The 20,700-nt window shown below is 37.6% G+C and overlaps 1 protein-coding gene across 4 annotated transcripts in view; it reads left to right on the top strand.

Moving 5' to 3' along the window:
* The window catches only part of LOC150100874 (NAD-dependent protein deacylase sirtuin-5, mitochondrial-like), a 160,428-nt gene that overhangs the window by 49,576 nt on the left and 90,152 nt on the right, over nucleotides 1-20,700 (top strand). For all 4 annotated transcript variants that reach the window (XM_090402093.1, XM_090402095.1, XM_090402094.1 and 1 more), the window contains exon 4: nucleotides 6,460-6,586. In XM_090402093.1, the coding sequence (XP_090258219.1) occupies nucleotides 6,460-6,586 (127 nt within the window). The remainder of the gene's footprint in view (nucleotides 1-6,459; nucleotides 6,587-20,700) is intronic.

Here is a 20,700-nt window from a genome sequence, read left to right as displayed (position 1 = left end):
CTCATCCTTATACACCTCATCATCATCAAATTCCTGACATGTACCCTCAAGGGGTGTACTGGATATGATAGTACTACATGAAAAATTTACATCATTACTAACTTCCTGTCTACAATTTTCCTCCAAATCAGTCTGTTACTTGTCAAGACTCCAATATTATCATTATCAAATCTTATATTTCTATCGTCTAAGGCACATTGTACCGTAACAATCCACCCACCTATATCTTGGTCTTCCTCTGGGTCGTTTTCCTACCATCCTGGCAGAGAACACTTGTTTTGCTAATCTTTCCTCGCCTATTCTGTTTAAGTGATCATACCACCTGAGATTAGCTCTGCTAATGCATTCCTGGATGCTGATATTGTCAAGTTCTTTCCTAATATCCTCGTTTAATAAAATTAGTTTAATCCTTTATCCAAGTGTGAGCAAACAAAGTTTGCACCTGAAAGTATCTTCAGGACTGGGGTAAGGTGGTACAACACCAGGGCAACTCGTTGCAAAGGTGGAGCAAGCTACCAACACTTCTATCTCAGTTTCTCCTATAATGCAAAACACATCTCCTTGCGGATATGTCTAATGTTATGCATTAAGGGAAGGGCCACTACCCAGACTAGTTTCGACCTTTATTGAGGCCTCTTCAGTGGGAGCCAGGCCTAAGTGGAGATACCAGGCAGAAGCAGAGTATTTGATATGCTTTCTTCTTTTCCTTTAACTGCCTCTTTAACTTCCTGTGTCCACCATGGAGTTCTAATTTTTCTATCCTTGCAGACAACTTCACCACATGCCTCTATAGCTGAATCTATCAGGGCTTTCTTTAAGGCTTGTCACTGAATCTCCAAGATTTGATTCCTGTTCTCAAACTCTTTCATTTTTTCTTCAATAATCTTTGTGTATTTTAGTCTACAGTTCACATCTGAGAGCTGCTCAACTTTTATTCACTTTAAAACTTTCTTACATGTTATTCTTTTCAATATGAAATTCAATTTTATCCTGCTCAAGACTAAATAGAGATCACTTCCAATTTCAAATCCTCTGTACAATCTGGTGTCCTGCACCAGGGAGAAAACATCACTATCAACAATAACATAGTCAATGAGACTTTTCTTATTCCTTGCCTCTTCTCTCCATGTGAATTTGTGCACATTTTTATGTTGGAACATGGTGTTAATAATAACCAGTCCATGTCCTGAGCAGAAATCCAACAGGTGCTTGTCATTATTATTGGCTTTTTTTTTTCCAAAATATGTTTGTATGTCTGACAATCATTTCCTACTCTGCTATTTACATACCCAACAAGGACCAACTTTTCCTTTTTCATTGTGTCAGTTACTTTTTCTAAAGCATCAAAAAATTCCTCCACTTCTACCTTAGTAGAACCTTCTGTGGGACCATAGGCACAAATAAGTCTCATTGTCCAATTCCCCATTCTGATATTTGCCCACATTACTCTACTTGAGACTGACTGCCATTCAAGAAGATTAGCCTCGTATTTTGTGTTGAATACTATGGCTACTCCTTTTCCTTGATTGTCATTGCCTGAATATAACATTTTGTATTTATTGCTCAGAAAGATCTCACCATTTTTTTGTCTTTTTTGTTTCAGTCACCCCTATTATGTCGATCTGGTACTTATCTAATTCCTCAGCTAGCTCCATTTCTTTGCCATTCAGGCTTTAGTATCAATCTTTAACTCTGGTGATGTTGAGTTGGGGTGTGTGTGTTCAGATTTTCACTCAACATCTATCTTTAATCCAGAGTATTTTATTAATAAGGTGTGACATCTTTTGGTTACTTGGGTATAGAAATATGACTTCTGCATTACTTCAACCTTGGTATCAATTCTGGATCTGGCTCCCAGTGATGAGATCTCAATAATGGTTGAAACTGGTCCGGGTGGTGACCCTTCCCATAATGCATAGCATTATACATGTCCATAAGGATACGTGCTTTGCATTATGGGATATTAAGGCAAGTGATGTGAAGTCATTAGTGTCTACATACAAGTTTCCCAGTCGTGTTAAGGAATAGGTATGGCATTGTAATTTTTTTCTCTTATTAACCCTGCAGAGGTCACGGCTGATCTGACAGATAGAAACAAATTGTTTAATATAAATATTCTTACACGTATCCAGCGTATAGTTTGGAGGTCATGACTAGCTGCGCATTCGTATATTACGAGTGATATTCCGCACTGTTTATGCTGTCAGTATGGTTTAACACATGTTGTGTAAAAGGTGCGTGATATTTGATAGTAAATTGTATTTGAGAGATACCGTGAACTCCGATGTCAGTATAGTATTGGTTTAGGTTTTTTTTTTACCATTGAAAATGGCTGGAAAAATATATCGATTGGATTATCCATCAAATGTTGGAGAGATTCACTGAATGTTCGTTCAGAAGATTTGGATACCAAACAAGATATTTCTAGTGAAGAAATTGAAGATGAATTAGACACAAATGAAGAGTATTTTCTTGGAAAGGATAAAGAATCAAAATGGAGGAAAAATCCAATAAGAAAAATTAGAAGATAGCCGTAGAATATTTTGTCAACTTCTGTTAGTTCAGCCAAATGCAAAAAATGCCAAGACAGAACTTGAAACTTGGAATTGCTTTATCACAGATGATATTTTAGATCTAATATTATTATATACAAAATACATCGATTCTATTTCGAATCGGTATTCAAGAGAAAGAGATGCTAAATGAATAGACAGAATAGAATTGAAAGCATTTTTAGGCCTCTCATGCATAGCTGGTTTACATTGCAACATTCAGCTAAATTTTTATTCTTTATATTTCTTTGTTCAATAATTTCTAGGTTGTAACTGAAAATAAATAAACCATCATGTTTTATATTTGCAGTATTTTTTTTTTTTTTTTTGTTTTGTTTTATTGCATTTCAGCACATACTAGTAATGAATGTATCTCTTAGATACATGCACCCTAAGCTGCATTTTTTTCGACCGCGAACTCTGCAGGGTTAAATGTATAAATAACATTATCATCACTAAACCACTATGGAATTAAATCATCGTGGCAAGTCCTAATTATTGAACACATTGCCTATCAAACTTTACCTTAAATTCATTACTGTGCTCACCACACACTCGAGCAGTGCATTCTATTCACCTCTGCATTTTCATATCACTAACCCTGCCCATGTCCTTGTTTATACCCTATACTTACTCTTCTGCTACCTCTTATATTCCTGACTCTCTCTCTTTCTCCACTCTGTGGAAAATCTCTTTTGTATCAATGTAATAGAAATCCTTCACTGACTTATACATTCTACTTATATCAGTCCTCCTATCCACCATTCTCAGCATATATCATTTTCTCAGTTTGTTGTTATCCACTATTTGAAGAGAACTGATATTACCTTAGTCATGCTTCTCTGGACTCTTTCCAAAATTTCTTCTCCTCAGATACCAGGTGACCAAATTTAACCATAGTAATCCATGTGTAGGTTGATCAAGTCCTTTTACAGCAGAACTGTGAATAATAATAATAAATCCTATAAAGTAAAAATAAGTAATATCTTTTCACTTTTCAGGAACAACAAGTACAAAGATATTACATGAAGTGAGCAGTACTCTTTTAGTCATAAGTTTTTTTTATTTGGTACGCAGCCTCCCCCTCCCCATGTGAGACGTCTCTTCATGACAGAGGGGATCTACTAGAGAGATGGTGCTCACCTATTTTATTCTTCATAGGAGTAAAATGGACTTCTCCCAAGTCCATTTTATTCCTATTTTCCAGATTACCATCCCATCACTGCCACTATGTTTGCTGTGCTGTGCAACCCATGGATATGTGAAAAGGAGGATCCTGATGAATGCACTGCTTTGGCAAGATGGGCAGTCCTAGATTCTCCACCTAGAACATTTGGCTAACAGGCATGTAAAGGCTGGTGTCGGGGTCTCCTTCCTTGTAGTTCAAGGACAGGTTACAAGGCTTGATGCACTGTGCTGTGGCAGGGCATTGCACCTGGATAGTGGGTACCCATGTGTAGTTCCTTGGCAGCTAGTTTCTGGTACTGAATCAAACTACCATTTGATGAGAATCTATATTTCATCTTCACATTTCAAAGAGCCCAGTCCAGTTTAAAAACCATTGACCCCCCCCCCCCCCCACACACACACGTACATCTACAGATGGAGGGGGGGAGTTATAGAAACATACTGTCATTTTTGATAGTGATAGTACATTTTACAAGTGAATTTCCAATAGGAAATAGTTTAGAAGGGTTGGCAGAATCCTCAAAATCTGTTTTAAAAAAAAAAAAATCCATTCTGGAGATATCTGTGTTGAAAAAACATTCAGAGCAACTCCTTCGAGACAGCAAAAATATCCCCCCCCCCACACAAAACATTCAACTTTTCAAGAGGAGTGATATCAGAATGAGACCTCTTTGATATTCATATTTTTTTAGAATTAAAGGACCAAGGAGTTATAGCTACAAGAATAATTCTCATATATAGGGATGGTAATCTTCTACCAATCAGAATATCATTCTTATATTTTTAAATCCCCAATAAACCTCCATTAGTAAAAGCAACTATGTGAACTGACCTGTGTTAGACTTTACATCCCAAATGCTTTGCACTACTTTGTGCAAAGTTAAGAAACAAGAAGGTTAAGAAATATACAACATTAGTGGGAAACCATCTTGCACTGAGAAAATTAACAGTAAAAACAGTACTTAACATTGATACATATGAATGATGCTTTCTCAATGGTTCACTGAATACTATGATTTAATCTGCAGAATTCTTGCTAGGATGGAAAAAAAAAAAAAACACTGGATGTTTCTGTGATTTTAGCAACACACACATTTTTAGTTATATGTGTGTTATGGTACTGTTTATTCTCATAAACATTGACTTGGTGCATGATAGCTATATTTACTGATGTGCCAAAAAAAAAAAATCAAAATACCTTTTCATCATTAAGATGATATACTAGATAAGAAGTGGTTTTCTAATCTTAACTAGTATTTGTGTGTGTGTGTGTGTGCGCGTGCGTGCGCGCACACCAGTGAGTGAGTGAGAATTCAGTTTCATTCAGTAATAAGCTCTCTATTTCTACACATTAGTGGCTTTGTCATCATAATTGTTTGTTTCAGCATTTCGTCTTTTATAACCCTACGCTCCTCTTTTGTTTCACTGCCTTCAGCATACACACACACCATAAAAGTTTTAAATCCCCAATTCTATCAACATCATTAGCATAAAAGTTAAATATTAATGGTTCTAAAACAGTCGCTTGTGGCACACCACTAATGACTTTTCTGCTTAACTGTGCCTTCATGCACTTCTGACAGTCAAGCAGACATCTCACTTGTCAGATGTTAGCCTGGGTATACTTTACCACAGTTACGTGTTTATTCCTGAATCGATCAATTTATAAGCTTATGGTTATGGCTAAAAATTAGCCATAACATAAGTATGTCTACAAAAGTAAGTATAAATAAGTGGTCTAGTGGTTAGGATACCACTAGACCACTTATGGTCTAGTGGTATCCTAACCTGGCTCTCACCCAGGAGGCCCAGGTTTGATTCCTGGTGCCGGAAAATGACTTTTGCCAGCAAAGATTGGTCGATTGGTAGAGCCACTGCTACTAATGGCTTGTAAAAAGTTAAGCAAGTTTGATCGCGGTTAGTAGTTGGAAGGGGTCAATTGTTCGTTTCTGTTGGCACACTCTCCCTCGATGAGTCTTTGGACTCCCTCGGGGTGTCACATAATAATAATAATAATAATATACATGTATAACTATGTTAGTTCATTTCTGAATTGTGATCGAAACATTGCCAGGTGGACAGGGCCAGAGCTGCTGCATGTCTACTTTAGGTTTGCTGTGTTGCGATTAGCTAGTTATCTCACAGTACAATTGAGCACTCTCTATAAATAAAATGTGTATTTTCTCCTCTCAGCAGTCCTTTTCCATTATGACAAAATCAGTGATAAACGAAAGAGGCCTTTTTAATCTCCAACATTCCCCACTAGATGCAGTAAGGTAAACATACAGGAAACTGATTATAACAAAAGACTCAGCGTCTTTGTCATAATGGAAAATGACTCCGCAGTCTTTTTCCATTATGATAGAGTACCTGCTATACTCTATCTCCCTTATACCATTAAAAATCATTGGTAGTCTTGGGCATAGTAACAGTGAGGGCTAAAGATGAAGAATGGCTAGCTACCCACTGATTTTTCTGAAAAGTTCAGTCTACTAAAGGGAATTTTGTTTACTCCCTTTGGGAATAAAAGGCATTAGGGGATTTAATTTTCTTTTAATATATGGAATCTTTATGAGTGTAGATAGGTTAACTGTATTGGGAAGGTTGTCAAGTAGTATTTATCATATTAATAGTTTTGAAGGGATAAATTTAAATATTTATTTGGATATATATGATTTATGCCATTAATTTTTATAATACTAGATTTTATTCTCTTCAGGCACACATAGCTCTTGCGCAAGCAGAAAAAAGGTTAGTTGGTGATGGTCGTCGTGTAGTAGTTATCACACAGAATATAGATGAATTACATAGAGATGCTGGCACAAAGAACTTGCTAGAACTTCATGGTAATTTTTTCGTCTATTATACTCTTAGTAAATAATGTTTATGGCTAATATTATTTTAAAGTTACTTGTGTGATGAAGATGATTATGTTCTCTGTATAGTGGGAAGTAGAAGTTTTCTAAGGCTGGGCTTCGTCACCTGACCTTATGGTAATATTGCACTATGACTGTTTCTAGGCATGTGCAGCTTTCCATATAAACAGTGAGAGAAATTGTCAAAATAACTAATGAAGCGCAAGAAAGTCACACAGTTAGAAAATATATAGAAAAAGCAAACTTGATAACTACAAGTTTGCTATGATGAGAAGCTTTTGTACTTCTCATATACTCTTTGATGACCACATCAAGGCTGGATCACAACATAATTTTATGCAGATATTTTTCGCTCTCGTCATTTCCCTCTTCTACCTGAGTATCATACTGCTGATTTCTTGTATCTCACAACCAGGTATTAGAAAAGTTTCATGTGCCAAATAATTCAAAAATTAAATAAAGCTTCTCAAATTATTAAAATGAAATAAAAACTTAAATGCTAAGGTTATTTCCACAAATTGTATAATTCCAATTTAAAGTAGGAATAAAATATTTGTTTCAGCACATTCTTTGACTGACTAATTGGTATTTTTGGTTTCTGCAAGAAAGAGGTAGGTGGAAAGACTAGTAAAAATTTTACTGTTCTTTCTATTTACTACACCCTCTGTCTAAAAAGAAACTGAACTTTTGATAGAAAATAAAACACGGGCCAGTTATAATTATTCAAATCATTAATTTCAATCAATATACTCTCCCTCAGCTTCAATATAGCATTTAGCATAGTCAATTAATTCGTTAGATGAGTTTTTTATATCGGTTTTTGGGATACTGTTGAGGGTCATGGTTACTGCCACTTGAACATTTTCAATGGTGTTGTATCGCTTTCCTTTCATCGGCAAATGAAGTCGAGGGAAGAGAAAGAAGTCACAGGGTGCTAAATTAGGTGGATACGGTGAGTGATCCAACACACAAACTTGGTTTTTGCTCAAAAATTGTCTTACAATGTTCGAACGATGAGATGGTGCATTATCGTGCAAAAGTGACCAGCTGCCTGCATCATGATATTCATGCCATGTGCGATGAATTCTCGCTATCGCTTCAAAACTTAGAGATAAAACTCGCCACTGACCGTTTGGCCAGGGGGAATGAATTATTTGTGGATAATGCCCTTGGAACTGTATAAACAAATCAGCATTGTCTTTACTTTTGACTTCTCCAAGCGACTTTTTTTCAGATGCCCCTCTTTTGGTGGTCTCCACTCAGCACTCTGGTGCTTTGTTTCAGGCTCATACTCAAAACACCATGTTTCGTCACCAGTAACGATCGTTTCAAGGAAGTTTGAGTCCTTACGAGCAGTTTTAATGAGGTCCTTGCAGTGTTCAATTCGACACATTTTTTGGTCTTCGGTCAACTTGTGGGGAACAAATCGTGAATTCAATTTACGAAGGCCCAAACTTTCACTCCAAATGTTGTGCATAGTTGATTTTGGAATCCCCAATTTATCTTCAAGCAATTTCACGGACGATTTCGGGTTTTCTATGATGAAATCATGCACTTTTTTGGATGTTAACTTCACTCATTCCAGTTTTTGGATGGCCTGGATTTTCGTCATCCTCAAGCATCTCACGACCACTTTGAAATTGCTTAAACCACTCATAAACTTGAGTATGGGATAAGCATTCATTACCATATGCTTTTAGAAGCATTTGATGCATTTCGGTAAAACTTTTACCAAGTTTAACACAAAAGTCAATTGCAGCTCTCTTTTTGAAACTCATTTTCCAACCGTTCGTCAAAACACACTGTCACTCTTGCACTCTAACTCTGCTTCTAATGAAACAAATGTCATAAACAGTTGACACAACACTAATGAAGGTTGCCACTTTTGACAACAAAAAGATAAAACAGGTGGCGCCACTAGTTTCTTCTATTTTCAAAAAGTTCGGTTTCTTTTTGGACAGAAGGTGTATATGATAATTCCTTGCCAGCATTATATAGATCTGAATGGCAAATATTTCAGCAATATTCATGTTTCCTTACTTTTCATGAAATATAGGATTAAATTAAATCCTATTTAATTAAATGAATTGAATCCATGAATTAAATCGTGTAAATAATTTTTTGGATTATAACAGTGCTATAATCCACAAAATCCATAGCTTCATATATGTTGCTCAAGTAAATATGTAGTTTCAGAAATGTTCTTATATGCAGCCTTACACTCTATGATAGTAGACTTGCTAAACTTCTTGCATGTATGGACCAAAGAAACAGTTCATTATAGTTCAAGGCTATAATAAATCTAAGGAGAAGTATTCCTCTCCATCCAAACTGGTTATTGGGAATACGTAGTTCTTACTGAGCTGGTTTATTTGTGACTCCCATCCTTAAGTGAATTAATGCTATAGAGGCAGTTTTTTAATGTTATCTTCATTATCAGATCTCCATATAGTGCAAAGACTCATTGTGGGAGCTCCCTCTGTCTTGCACACACATATGCATTTCATCATACTGTGCCTTATATGTATTCACTGTTACTGACCTCTCAGGCAGTGGATTCCAATCACCTACCACTCTCCATTCAAAGAAAAACCTTCACTTCACCCCACTCCACCACAGCCTCCTAATACTTGCTTCCAGGGATGCCCTTTTGTTCTCCATCTGTCTCCTCTCATGCAATAAAAAGAAAAAAAAAATCATGCAACATTGATTAGGTAATGACTACTTAGGGGTGCTTAAGGGTCAAAGCTATATAACTGAGAGGAGACCTCCACATAGCCTTCAAAGGAATGCAGAGAACTGACCAGGGCTTCTGACCTAATGTCCAATCGTAACCTTCTCGTGGTGCACCCAGTTAGGTATCTACCTGGATACTGAACAGAGAAGGATGGGTTGGCAGTTTGGAATTTATCCTTCAAATTGTATTCTTATTGGCTTCAATCAAATTTCAAATGATGGTACAACATGGCAGAATTTCATGCTGGCTGGGGTATTGCCTGGTTAAACAAGGCCCACATTGTTTTCGCCAGGGAACCAGGGCAAACAGCGAAAAGTCAGCTACTGGAACAAATCTGAAAGCACACCCCAACTCAACATCACCAGAGTTCAAGATCGGTACTATCTATCAACATAAGAAATAGCAAAGAAATGGAGCTAGCTGAGGAATTGGATAAGTACCAGATCGACATAATAGAGGGGGGGGGGGTGACTGAAACAAAAAAAGACAAAAACTGGCGAGATCTTTCTTAGCAATAAATACAAAATGTATTCAGGCAATGACAGTCAAGGAAAAGAAGGAGTAGCCATAGCATGCAACACTAAATACAAGGCTAATCTTCTTGAATGGCAGGCAGTCTCAAGTAGAATGATGTGGGCAAATATGAGAATGGGGAACTGGACAATGAGACTTATTTGTGCCTATGGTCCCACAGAAGGTTCTCCTAAGGTAGAAGTGGAGAATTTTTTGAGGCTTTGGAGAAAGCAGCTGACACAATGAAAAATGATAAGTTGGTCCTTGTTGGGGATCTGAATAGTAGAGTAGGAAATGATTGTCAGACATACAAAAATATTTTAGGAAAATTTGGATAAAAGACCAAAGCTAATAATAATGGCAAATACCTGTTGGATTTCTGCTCAGGACATGGGCTGGTTATTACTAACACAATGTTCCAACATAAAAATGTGCACAAATTCACATGGAGAGAAGAGGCAAGGAATAAGAAAAGTCTCATTGACTATGTTATTGTTGATAGTGATGTCTTCCCACTGGTGCAGGACACCAGAGTGTACAGAGGATTTGAAATTGGAAGTGATCTCTATTTAGTCTTGAGCAGGATAAAATTGAATTTCATATTGAAAAGAATAACATGTAAGAAAGTTTTAAAGTGAATAAAAGTTGAGCAGCTCTCAGATGTGAACTGTAGACCAAAATACACAAAGATTTGAAGAAAAAATGAAAGTGTTTGAGAGCAAGAACCAAACCTTGGATATTTAGTGGCAAGCCCTGAAGAAAACACTGATTGATTCAGCTGGAGAGGCATGTGGTGAGGTTGTCTGCAAGGATAGAAAAATCAGAACTCCATGGTGGACACAGGAAGTTAAAGAGGCAGTGAAGGAAAAGAAGAAAGCATATCAAAAGTGCTGGCAAATAAGTCAGCTTGTGCTCTTAGAGAATACAGAGACAAATATGAGAAAGCTAAACACTGTTTTAAACTGGCTAAACAAAAGTCATAGGAGGACTTTGACAAGAACATAGAAAATAAATATCAAGAGGATGGGAAGATATTCTGGAGGTTGTTGAAGAAGCTCAGAAATGGAGGAAAGAGTACTGTAAAAGGAATTAGTGATGATAAAGATGACATGAAAACAGGAGAAAAATATATCCTTGAAGTATGGAGTAATTACTTTGAAAAACTGATAAATGAAACAAGCACTAATGACAGCACAGTGGTAAAAAACATTGATCAGGCATGCAGTCAGGAATACATATCCATACATGAAGTAGAAAAAGCCATCAAAAGCCTGAAATGTGGAAAGGTAGCAGGATTAGATGATATTCAACCAGAAATGCTCAAGTATGGAGGTATAAAAGTTGTGCAGTGGCTGCACTGCATAGTTCAGGCTTGGACAGAGGGACGAATTCCAGATGGATTAGATGAATGGAGTAGAGCTCTCATAATACCCATATATAAAAAGGGAAGTAAAACTGAATGTGAGAATTACAGATGCATTTCATTCCTGGTAAGATATATGCAAGTATACTTGAGAAACTGTTGAGGAGGATTGTGGAAGAGAAGCTTGGTGAAGAACAAGCTGGATTCAGGCCAAATAGAGCCTGTCAGGATCAGATTTTCACTTTAAGGCAGATAGTTGAGAAATCATGGGAATATAACAAAGATCTGTATTTAAGTTTTGTCGATTTAGAAAAGGCATATGACAAGGTGCCAATAGGAAGCTATTCAATATGCTACAGTTATATGGTGTCAATGAGGCATTATATCAAGCAATACTTAGTCTTTATATTAGTTGTAAGTCAGCAGTTAGAATTGAAGGAAGATGGTTTAATGTTAAATCTGGTGTTAGACAAGTATTTACATTATCTCCTCTCTTATTCATTATCTGATGGATCACATTATGAAGGAAAGTGGTATTAAACCTGATATCAAAATTGGAGATGTTAATGTCAGCTCTTTGCTTTATGCGAATGATATTATATTTCTAAATAAATCCGCTACAAGTCTGCAAGATTCCCTGACTAAATTGAATAACTGCTGTAATAGGTGTGGTATGAAGGTCAGCATTAAAAAGACAAAGACAATGAAAATAGGCAGAAACATTGAAAATATCAACTGCATTGTGAATGGGAAACTTATAGAACAAGTAAAATATTTCAGCTACTTAGGCATGATTTTTAGTGAAGATGATAAATTAAATATGGAAATAGACAACAGAATCAACAAAGCTGGTAGGTTGGAAGTCAACTGAAGTAAATTTATATGGAATAAGAGAGTGATTAGCCAAAACACTAAATTAGCTGTATAAAAGACAGTGTTCAAACCAATTTTAACTTATTCATCTCAGAGCTGGGTTAGAAGAAAAACACTTGGCTAAAGACTAGAGATTGCAGATATGAGAGTCCTGAGAAAGATTAGGGGGCATGAACAGATGTCATCAATGGCAATATCATATTAAAAACGAGGATATTTGGAAAGAACTTGATATTGTCAGCAGCCAGGAATGCATTAGCAGGGCTAATCTCAGGTGGTATGGTCAATTATGCAGAATGGGAGAAGAAAGATTAGCAAAACAAGTGTTCTCTGCCTGGTTGGCAGGAAAACGACCCAGAGGAAGACTAAGATATAGGTGGATTGATACGGTACAATGTGCCTTAGAAGACCGAAATATGAAACATGATAATATTGGAGTCTTGACATTTATCAGACTGATTTGGAGGTAATTTGTAGATAGGAAATTATTAATGATGTAAATTTTTCATGTACTACTATTCATATCCTGTATACCCTTTGAGGGCATATAATCAGGAATTTGATGATGATGATGAATGACTATTACCAGCTTGCAGTCTATCACATTCTCAGCTTCCTATCCACCACACACACACACAATCTGATCAAAAGTATCCGGATACCCCCTCTGTAATTCGTAAACTGATGCCTAGAAGTCACTGCGACCTCACTTACCGGTATAAAAAGAGGCACTGAGCTGTGTTTAGTGATAAGAAGTACGAGAAGAATGGGTAGGTCAAGGGAGTTCAGTTACTAAGAATGTGGACTAGTTATTGGTTGACACATCAGTAAGAAATCTGTCCAAGACAGTTCAACCCTCTTCATGTTTCCCAAGTCAACAGTTGGTGATGTGATTGTGAAGTGGAAATGTGAATGCACAATCACGACAAAACCACGGTTGAGTAGGGACCGCATTTAATGACAGACAGGGAGCGTTGAAGAAGGTGGTTCGTGGAAATCGCCAGACATTGAGCAAAACAATCACCCGGGAGTTCTACAGTGCTGCTGTCTAACCAGTACCATGACTGTGTGTCGAGAGTTAAGAGGAGTGGGATTCTATGGTCGAGCAGTTGCCCATAAACCAAGCATTTCTCCTGTGAATGCTAAGCACCGCCTGTAGTGGTGTAAAGAGTAATGCCATTGGACAGTGGTCAATGGGAAACGTGTGATGAATCATGCTTTACACATTCTAGAATGATTCCTGCAAGCGTGTGTAGTGCCAACAGTGAAATTTGGAGGAGGTGCCGTTACAGCGTGGGGGGAGGTGTTTTTCATGGAATGGACTTGGCTCTCTCCTAACGCTACATGGAAATCTAAATGCGGAAGGGTACATGGACATTTTGACCCATTGCGTACTGTCTATGGTAGAAGATCAATTTGGTGATGACTGTTGTCTGTATCAGCATGACAATGCTACCTGCCATAAAGCAAGGTCTGTGAGGGAATGGTTTGTGGACAATAACGTTCCAAAAATTGACTGCCTGGCCCAGAGCCCTGACCTGAATCCCATAGAACACCTTTGGGATGAATTAGAACAGCAACTTTGCTCCAGACCCCAATAACTCGCATCACGAATTGCTCTAGCTACAGCTCTTCAGGAAGAATGGGCTGCCATTCCTCCAGACATTCCAACACCTGATAGAAAATCTCCCCGGCAAAGTATCATAGAAGAAAAGGGTGGACCCACCCCATATATTAATGTCCACTACTGGAAAGTGTATTACAGGGAAAGTCTGATTACAGTTTCGAGTAGGTGGCCAGATACTTTGGATCAGATAGTGTATGTGTGTTTGTATTTCTAAATAAAAAAATATAACAAAAATAAAATCTCTAGAGTCCAGTTGTTAATCACCTGTAGGACTGCTGGTAGTCTAAGTAAAAAGCATCATTCTACTTATTAATGAATAGCACAGACTGTTGAACTTCTGGGTTCTGATGACATCATGGAGAAAAATAACATTAAATGAAAACATTTTGGCTTGGCAACTTAAAGAGCATAAATTAGGATATGATGCAAAATTTGGGGGGAATGGATGGAGGTGGGGTCTTCATTGGTATTTCTATTGAGGTTAGGTTGGCAAATGTTGTCCTCCTTGAATTTTCTTTAAAGGTAGACTTGCATAGGAAGTAGTCTTCCCATTTAATCCTATAGTAAGTCCTCAAGGCATAATCCAAGAGGCCTGATTTGTCAGCATGTGGTATCATGAATCAAAGGTTATTATTATTATTATTGCACAGGTACCTCTGTGGAATCCAAAGACTCAGTATGGGAGATTCATACATATCCATGCAATATATCATATCTCTTCTTGAACATATTGACTGACAAAGCACTTGCAGCAGATTCTTGCCACTCAGTTCCACTTATTCATCACTCTCCAAGCAAGAAATCTAGTCCTCAAACTGTTGCTAACATCCCTTTACTCAGTATCCAGGGGGTAGTCTCTTGTTCTGCCTCTCTCTCCCTAGACAAGTGCTGGAAAATTTCTTCTACATCAATCCTTTTAGTAACTTAAATGTTTCTGTCATATCCCCTCTTTTCATTCTAACCACTCTCCACTTTCATTCTCGTAGATAGGCTTATACGTTGGTTATACATTTCTAAATGACTTAGGGAATTAAAACAACGTAGATCCGAATATAAATTAAATAATACTTTAATAGATATTTCCAATATTTCGGCAATGTCTCATTGCCATTTTCTAAAGGAACTTAACAAAAGGCAGGAGCACAAACAAGCTCTAACAATATAGTAACTGGAAATGAAGATATGAAGCTATCTTTCTCCTAGAAGTCCTGATGGTGCCCTCTGGTGGGCTAAGTAGGCATTCTTGGCCGTTGGGCTGAAGGTCTGCTGATGTATGCCTCCCAAATTTGGGGCAGTCGCATACAACCAAATTTGTTGAGGTTTGGAGAGTTTCTTAGGGCAGAGGCTGATTCCATAAATAATCTTTCGAATTTATATTTGCTCCGGTGTATTATTTTTGCTTTCTTCCACCGTATTCTGTGGCGAGTATCCAGAGCATGGTCTGCAAGACCAGAATGGCTATATTTGTAAAACCGGATGTAGTCCTTGTGTTCAGAAATTCTGATATTCGCTGTCCTGCCTGTTTGGCCAAAGTACGACAGTTTACAACTGCAAGGGACCTGGTATACACCAGGTAGGTCTAGGGGAAGTGGTTGGTCTTTGGTAGAGCGGATAAGGGATGCCAATTTTCTGTAAGGCCTGTAACAGGAGGTGAGGTCATGTTTTTTTAGAATTTTGGTAATTTTTTCTGAGGTGCCTCGGATGTAGGGGATGATGATGGATTTAGAGTAATCTTTTTTGTGGAGGGGGGGGAGGAGGGGGGGCTGTGGTTTGTAGGTTTTAATATTTTGGGGGGGGGGGGGGTAGCCATTGGCTGAGAAAGTGTTTAGGATGTGAATTAGTTCAGTGTTAAGGGCTATGTCGTTAGAACAGATTAGTTTAGCCCTGTTGTATAGTGTTTTTACCACTCCATATTGTTGTGAGGGGGGGGGGGGTGAGATTGTTGGTGGATGTATCTGCCTGTATGGGTGGGTTTTCTGTAAACTGAGAAAACCAAAGCTCCATCAGGCTGGCGGGTGACTAGTGTGTCTAGGAAGGGGAGGCAGTTGTTTTCCTCTTTTTCCAGGGTGAACTTGATTCTGGCGTGTTGGTTGTTTAAGTGTGTGAGGAAGGAGAGGAGTGTTTCAGAGCCATGTGGCCAAATAGCGAACACATCATCAACGTAGCGAAGCCATATGGTTGGTTTTTGTGGGGCAAAGGCTAAGGCTTTTTCCTCAAAGGTCTCCATAAAGAAATTGGCTAAGGGTGGGGAGAGTGGTGAGCCCATGGCTGTCCCCTCTATTTGTTTGTAGAATTTTCCCTGCCAAACGAAATAGCCTGAGTTCATTGTGAACTGAAATAGGGCTGAGATATCGGGAGAAAATTTAGCTTGGATTAGCTCTAAAGTTTCCTTGAGTGGGACATTGGTGAATAAGGAGGAGACGTCGAAGCTGACCATTATGTCATTATGTTGGAGTGTAAGGTTTTCTATGCTGGCTTAGAAGTGGGCTGAGTTTTTTATGTGTGATGGTGTGTTGCCAGTATAGTGTGTGAGCTCTTTGGCTAAATATTTAGCTAATTTGTATGTGGGGGAATCAATGCCATCCACTATGGGACGTAATGGCACATTTTCTTTATGTATTTTTGGGAGTCCGTAAATGCGGGGGGGGGGGGGTATAGAGTTAAACGGTTTTAATCTGTTGGTAACTTCTACAGGCCAAGAAGTGACTTTCTTAAGGAGGCTGTGAAGTTTTCTTATTTGTGAGTTGGTGGGATTGTAATTGATAGGGAGGTAAGTAGCCCGATCTAATAGGAGAGCATTCAGCTTACCTTTGTAGTCCTTTTGGTTAAGTACTACAGTTGCATTCCCTTTATCCGCTCTGGTCTTAACTAATTCTTTATTATTTCTCAATTCCTGTAGGGCTTCAAATTCCTTGTTGGATATATTGGTTTTGGGTGGTTTTGCTATGGAAAGGACACAAGCTACATCTAGTCTTACACTGTTGGCGATTTGATGTGGAAGGTGGCGGATTCCTCTTTCAATCTGGATCATAATATCCTCACTTGGTATTTTTTTGGGAGCAATGGCGAAGTTGTGGCCACGTGAAAGCACGTTGAGAGCTTCAGGCTTCAGCGTGACTGAAGAAAGGTTGATTACGGTGTTGGTAGCAAGTTCTGGATTGACGGTGGAATTCTTTTTTATTAATTTATCGAATTTCTTCATCTGTCGGCTTCGTATCTTTTCAAACTCTTTGTCTGCGGAGGTACACGAGACGTCATGTAAAATTGTCCACAGTTCTTGATTCAAAGTGCACGAAAGTTCCTCTTCAAGGGTACGAATAGCTTCGTTAATTTGTTAATCTCCACTTTCATTCTAGCCACAAACCCTCACTCTGTCCTCATAAGGGATCTTTTCACATACCATTTACCATGTTAGTCACTCATTTCACCACTTCTTCATATCATGAAACTCAGATGACTAGTGTTATGCATAATCTGGATGTGGTTGTCTCAAGGCTTTATAAAGTAATAGCTTCCTTGTCTCTACTTATTAGTTTATTCTTCAATAACCAAGTAATCCTATAAGCTATCCTGACCCACCTTTGAAGTATATCCTCTGAACTTTATATCTGCCAACACCCCCCCCCACACACACCAAATCCCAAGCTTCAGTTTCAGGGGTGGTACACAGCTGGTATCTCTTCATCCCAAAATGTATAATTTTGCAGTTTTCCACATTAACCTGGTACTGATAATCTTTTGTCCATGTTATCTGCCTATTTAAGTCATCCTGTAAGCTCTGTATATTATCATGATTAATTATTACATTACCCAATTTTGCATCATCAGCAAATAAGTAAATATTTCCTTTCAGATCATTTCTATATCATTTATATACAAATTGAACAGCATCAGCACAGAAGTTTTTTTTTACCATGATGGCAACAAAGGCTCTGTCCTTGTCCTTTTTTACCTATACCTTGATCTGTTTGCGAGCTTACTAATCATCTTTCCCTTTATATACCCTCCACAAATTTTTTGCACAGATGTTAGATGGATGAGCATCATGTTCTTGCTTAATGATGCTCATCCATCTAACTTCTACCTAATTTATCCTCCTGATGTTGGGTATACAGTCTGATATTGCTTCTTTCAGGTACCTCTTGACCATCTCCAATGCACTGCTTACATCCTTCTCTTACAGATTCTTGTGCCATGGCGCTGCTTCAAGTTGCATCCTAAGCTTGTCAGTCACCTGCCCTGTACTTCCATATATGCTTCTTAATGAAAGCTTCCACATTGTTGGTTGGCTGTCTACCAAGTCAAGACCACTGTGAAGATCATTCTCCCATCAGAGACAGTGTGACTGAATAACTTGGTTATGGAATATCTGATCTTGTGACCAGATCCAGCATTTCCAAACCCCTCATCTTCTCCATCACATGCTGTTTCAAGTAATTATTTCTTGGTAGGTGAATAAATTCCATTTCCTTCTTGCCATGTGATCTTTCCTCCTTCCAGTCTATGTTCCCATAGTTGAAGTCCCCATAATAATTACTTGACCTGTACTCATTGTTTTTATTTGCCTCAGCATGGCTTCTATATGTTCCCTTTCATCCCTGGCTTAAGGTAACAGCCATATTATAGTTTGTCCTCCCTATATCTCATACCAGATTACCTCAAATAAACTGCTTTTCACGTCCCTCTCTTCCTGATCTACTCTTTTTCTGCAGTTCATCTGCTATTATCAGCAGTACTACCATCCTATTCCATCTTATCCTTTATGAAAATCCTCCTCATTCTATGCATGTAATTATATTTGCTGCTGGTTAAATATCAGCAACACCTATAACTTGAGCCAAGTTGTAAAAACCACTCCAGAAACTCCTCCCTCTTATTCCTAATAATTCTAGCATTAGTATCCATAAACTGTAGTATCTCCTTTGGCACCTAACTACCGTTCATCTTGTATTGACTACATCGTTTCATTTTGTCAGGTGAGAGACTAGATTTGGCATTTTCAGGTCATTCTTGCATACACTTGCATTGTCCACCCATAATAGCTTTAGTTTTTCTATGTTTGCACTTCCACATACTCTCAGTGAACAATGCTTTCTTCAGGCACTTAACTCAAAATCCATTTAAGTGTAATCCATCAGTATTGTACAAATCTTTCTATCCATCAGATTCAGTCCATAGGTCTGAAAATTACACACCATTTCTTCTACATAACCTACTCAATGTTTCTTCATTTGCAATCATTGGCCTCCCCCTCATCTTGCCTCTATCACATTATGGTAGCAGACTTGCAAACTTTTACTTTTTTTGCTTCTTCCAATAAATTTCATATCATCTATCATACAGTCTTTTGTTCACCTTTCAGATCACCATAAATTGTATCCTTTCTCTCTCTTTCTATTTTATTGTACATTCCTGTTTCTTACCTTGCCTTGTTGTCTCAGTTGTTTCTTGTAGATATACTAGTCTTTTGACTTTTCTGCAGTCATTCAATTTCTCACTTTTTCCTGTCAAGGACTCTACATAAGTGCTGTTTTTTTCTGAGGACCTATCTGTCATCGTGACATTTCACCACGGCACTTTCATTGACAACAATATTGCCGACCTTTACATTTTTCTAACTTTTCAGTATGCTCTACTTGGCCATCAAGCATTTTACTTTCTCCACAGAACTGACTCTCACTCAAAACATTTCCTACATATTCATCCACTGGTTTCACTTTTTATAATGAATACATTTCACACACACTGCACCAAACAAAAATTTGCATATAAAACTCCCTCAACGATGACACTTTGGCTGCTATTGCTCTGTTAAGCAGTGGAACCATACTAACAGTATTCATTATAACATAAAATATACAACCTATCTTAAATACTAAATGACTCAATCTATCATTATGCTCAGATACACAAACTACAACAACTTAATCTCGAATTAAGTAATGAAGGGTAAAAACATATCTTTCTGCACTGCTCTAATCACATGCCTTACACACATTACCCTCTATCAAGATGTTCGTGTAGACTATACGCATGTGTTGCAAATCTTCTACAATATTTAATTATGCAAATTTTAACTTTGTTTTTATAATTACCAGTTTCTTTGGTTGGCACAATTATTCTGAGTAAATCACATTGAAGTGCTTTGTAAAATAATATAATCGTGCCTTGTTATATTGTGTTTACTTACAATATAACATTAATATTGAATGAAATGAATGTGGTGAAAAATTCACTTGATTAGAAGTTTATTTATCTGAAATATGAATCAAAATTAATATTTTTGACATGTTCCTGATACGTACAATATATATATATATATATATATATATAAAAATAAATTTAACTGACTAGAACCCGAGAAAGTATAACAAAAAACTTTAATACATCACAACTAGTTTCATCGGTGCTCCGACTTCTTCAGGTGAGAAATAAAAACATAAGATATAAAATAACTTTACAAAAAAGTAAAAAATGAACTTTACAGCTTAATAAAAAGCAGAATAATAACAGTCATATTTGAATAGGTGACCGCGTGCTACCGTTGGCATGAGTAGAATGTGTGCGACAGCTAATTTTTGAGCGCCAGTACTGGATTACTGCACTATGGGAATCGGGTAAATTGTAGCTAAGATTATTGTTTAAATGTGAAGGGTCCAGAACTATTTCTTTTGATTCGATAATTCTTCTTTCGAACTCATCCTTGCAAATATATAAATTAGTAGTGCGTTCCCAATCAACTTGATGTGGCTGTTCTTCAAGGTTAGAGTTTGCCGAGAAAAGGACATGACTGGAAAGGGCACTCGCTCGTGCTCTACTGTAGGAGATGTCACATCTATGTTCCTCAAGACGAAGTGAAACAGATTTGTCTGTCTGGCCAAAATAACTCCAACCCTATCACTCATATACAGTTACCTTTTATCAGCACTCTTACCCCAAAACTAGCTAAGATTCTGAAAAAATTCAACATA

Source organism: Typopeltis vanoorti, chromosome 12 (genome assembly GCF_054136105.1).
Source record: "Typopeltis vanoorti isolate ZY-2024b chromosome 12, IOZ_Tvanoo_1.0, whole genome shotgun sequence".
NCBI classification, from domain to species: Eukaryota; Metazoa; Arthropoda; class Arachnida; order Uropygi; family Thelyphonidae; genus Typopeltis; species Typopeltis vanoorti.
This window is presented reverse-complemented; position numbering and strand designations above follow the sequence as displayed.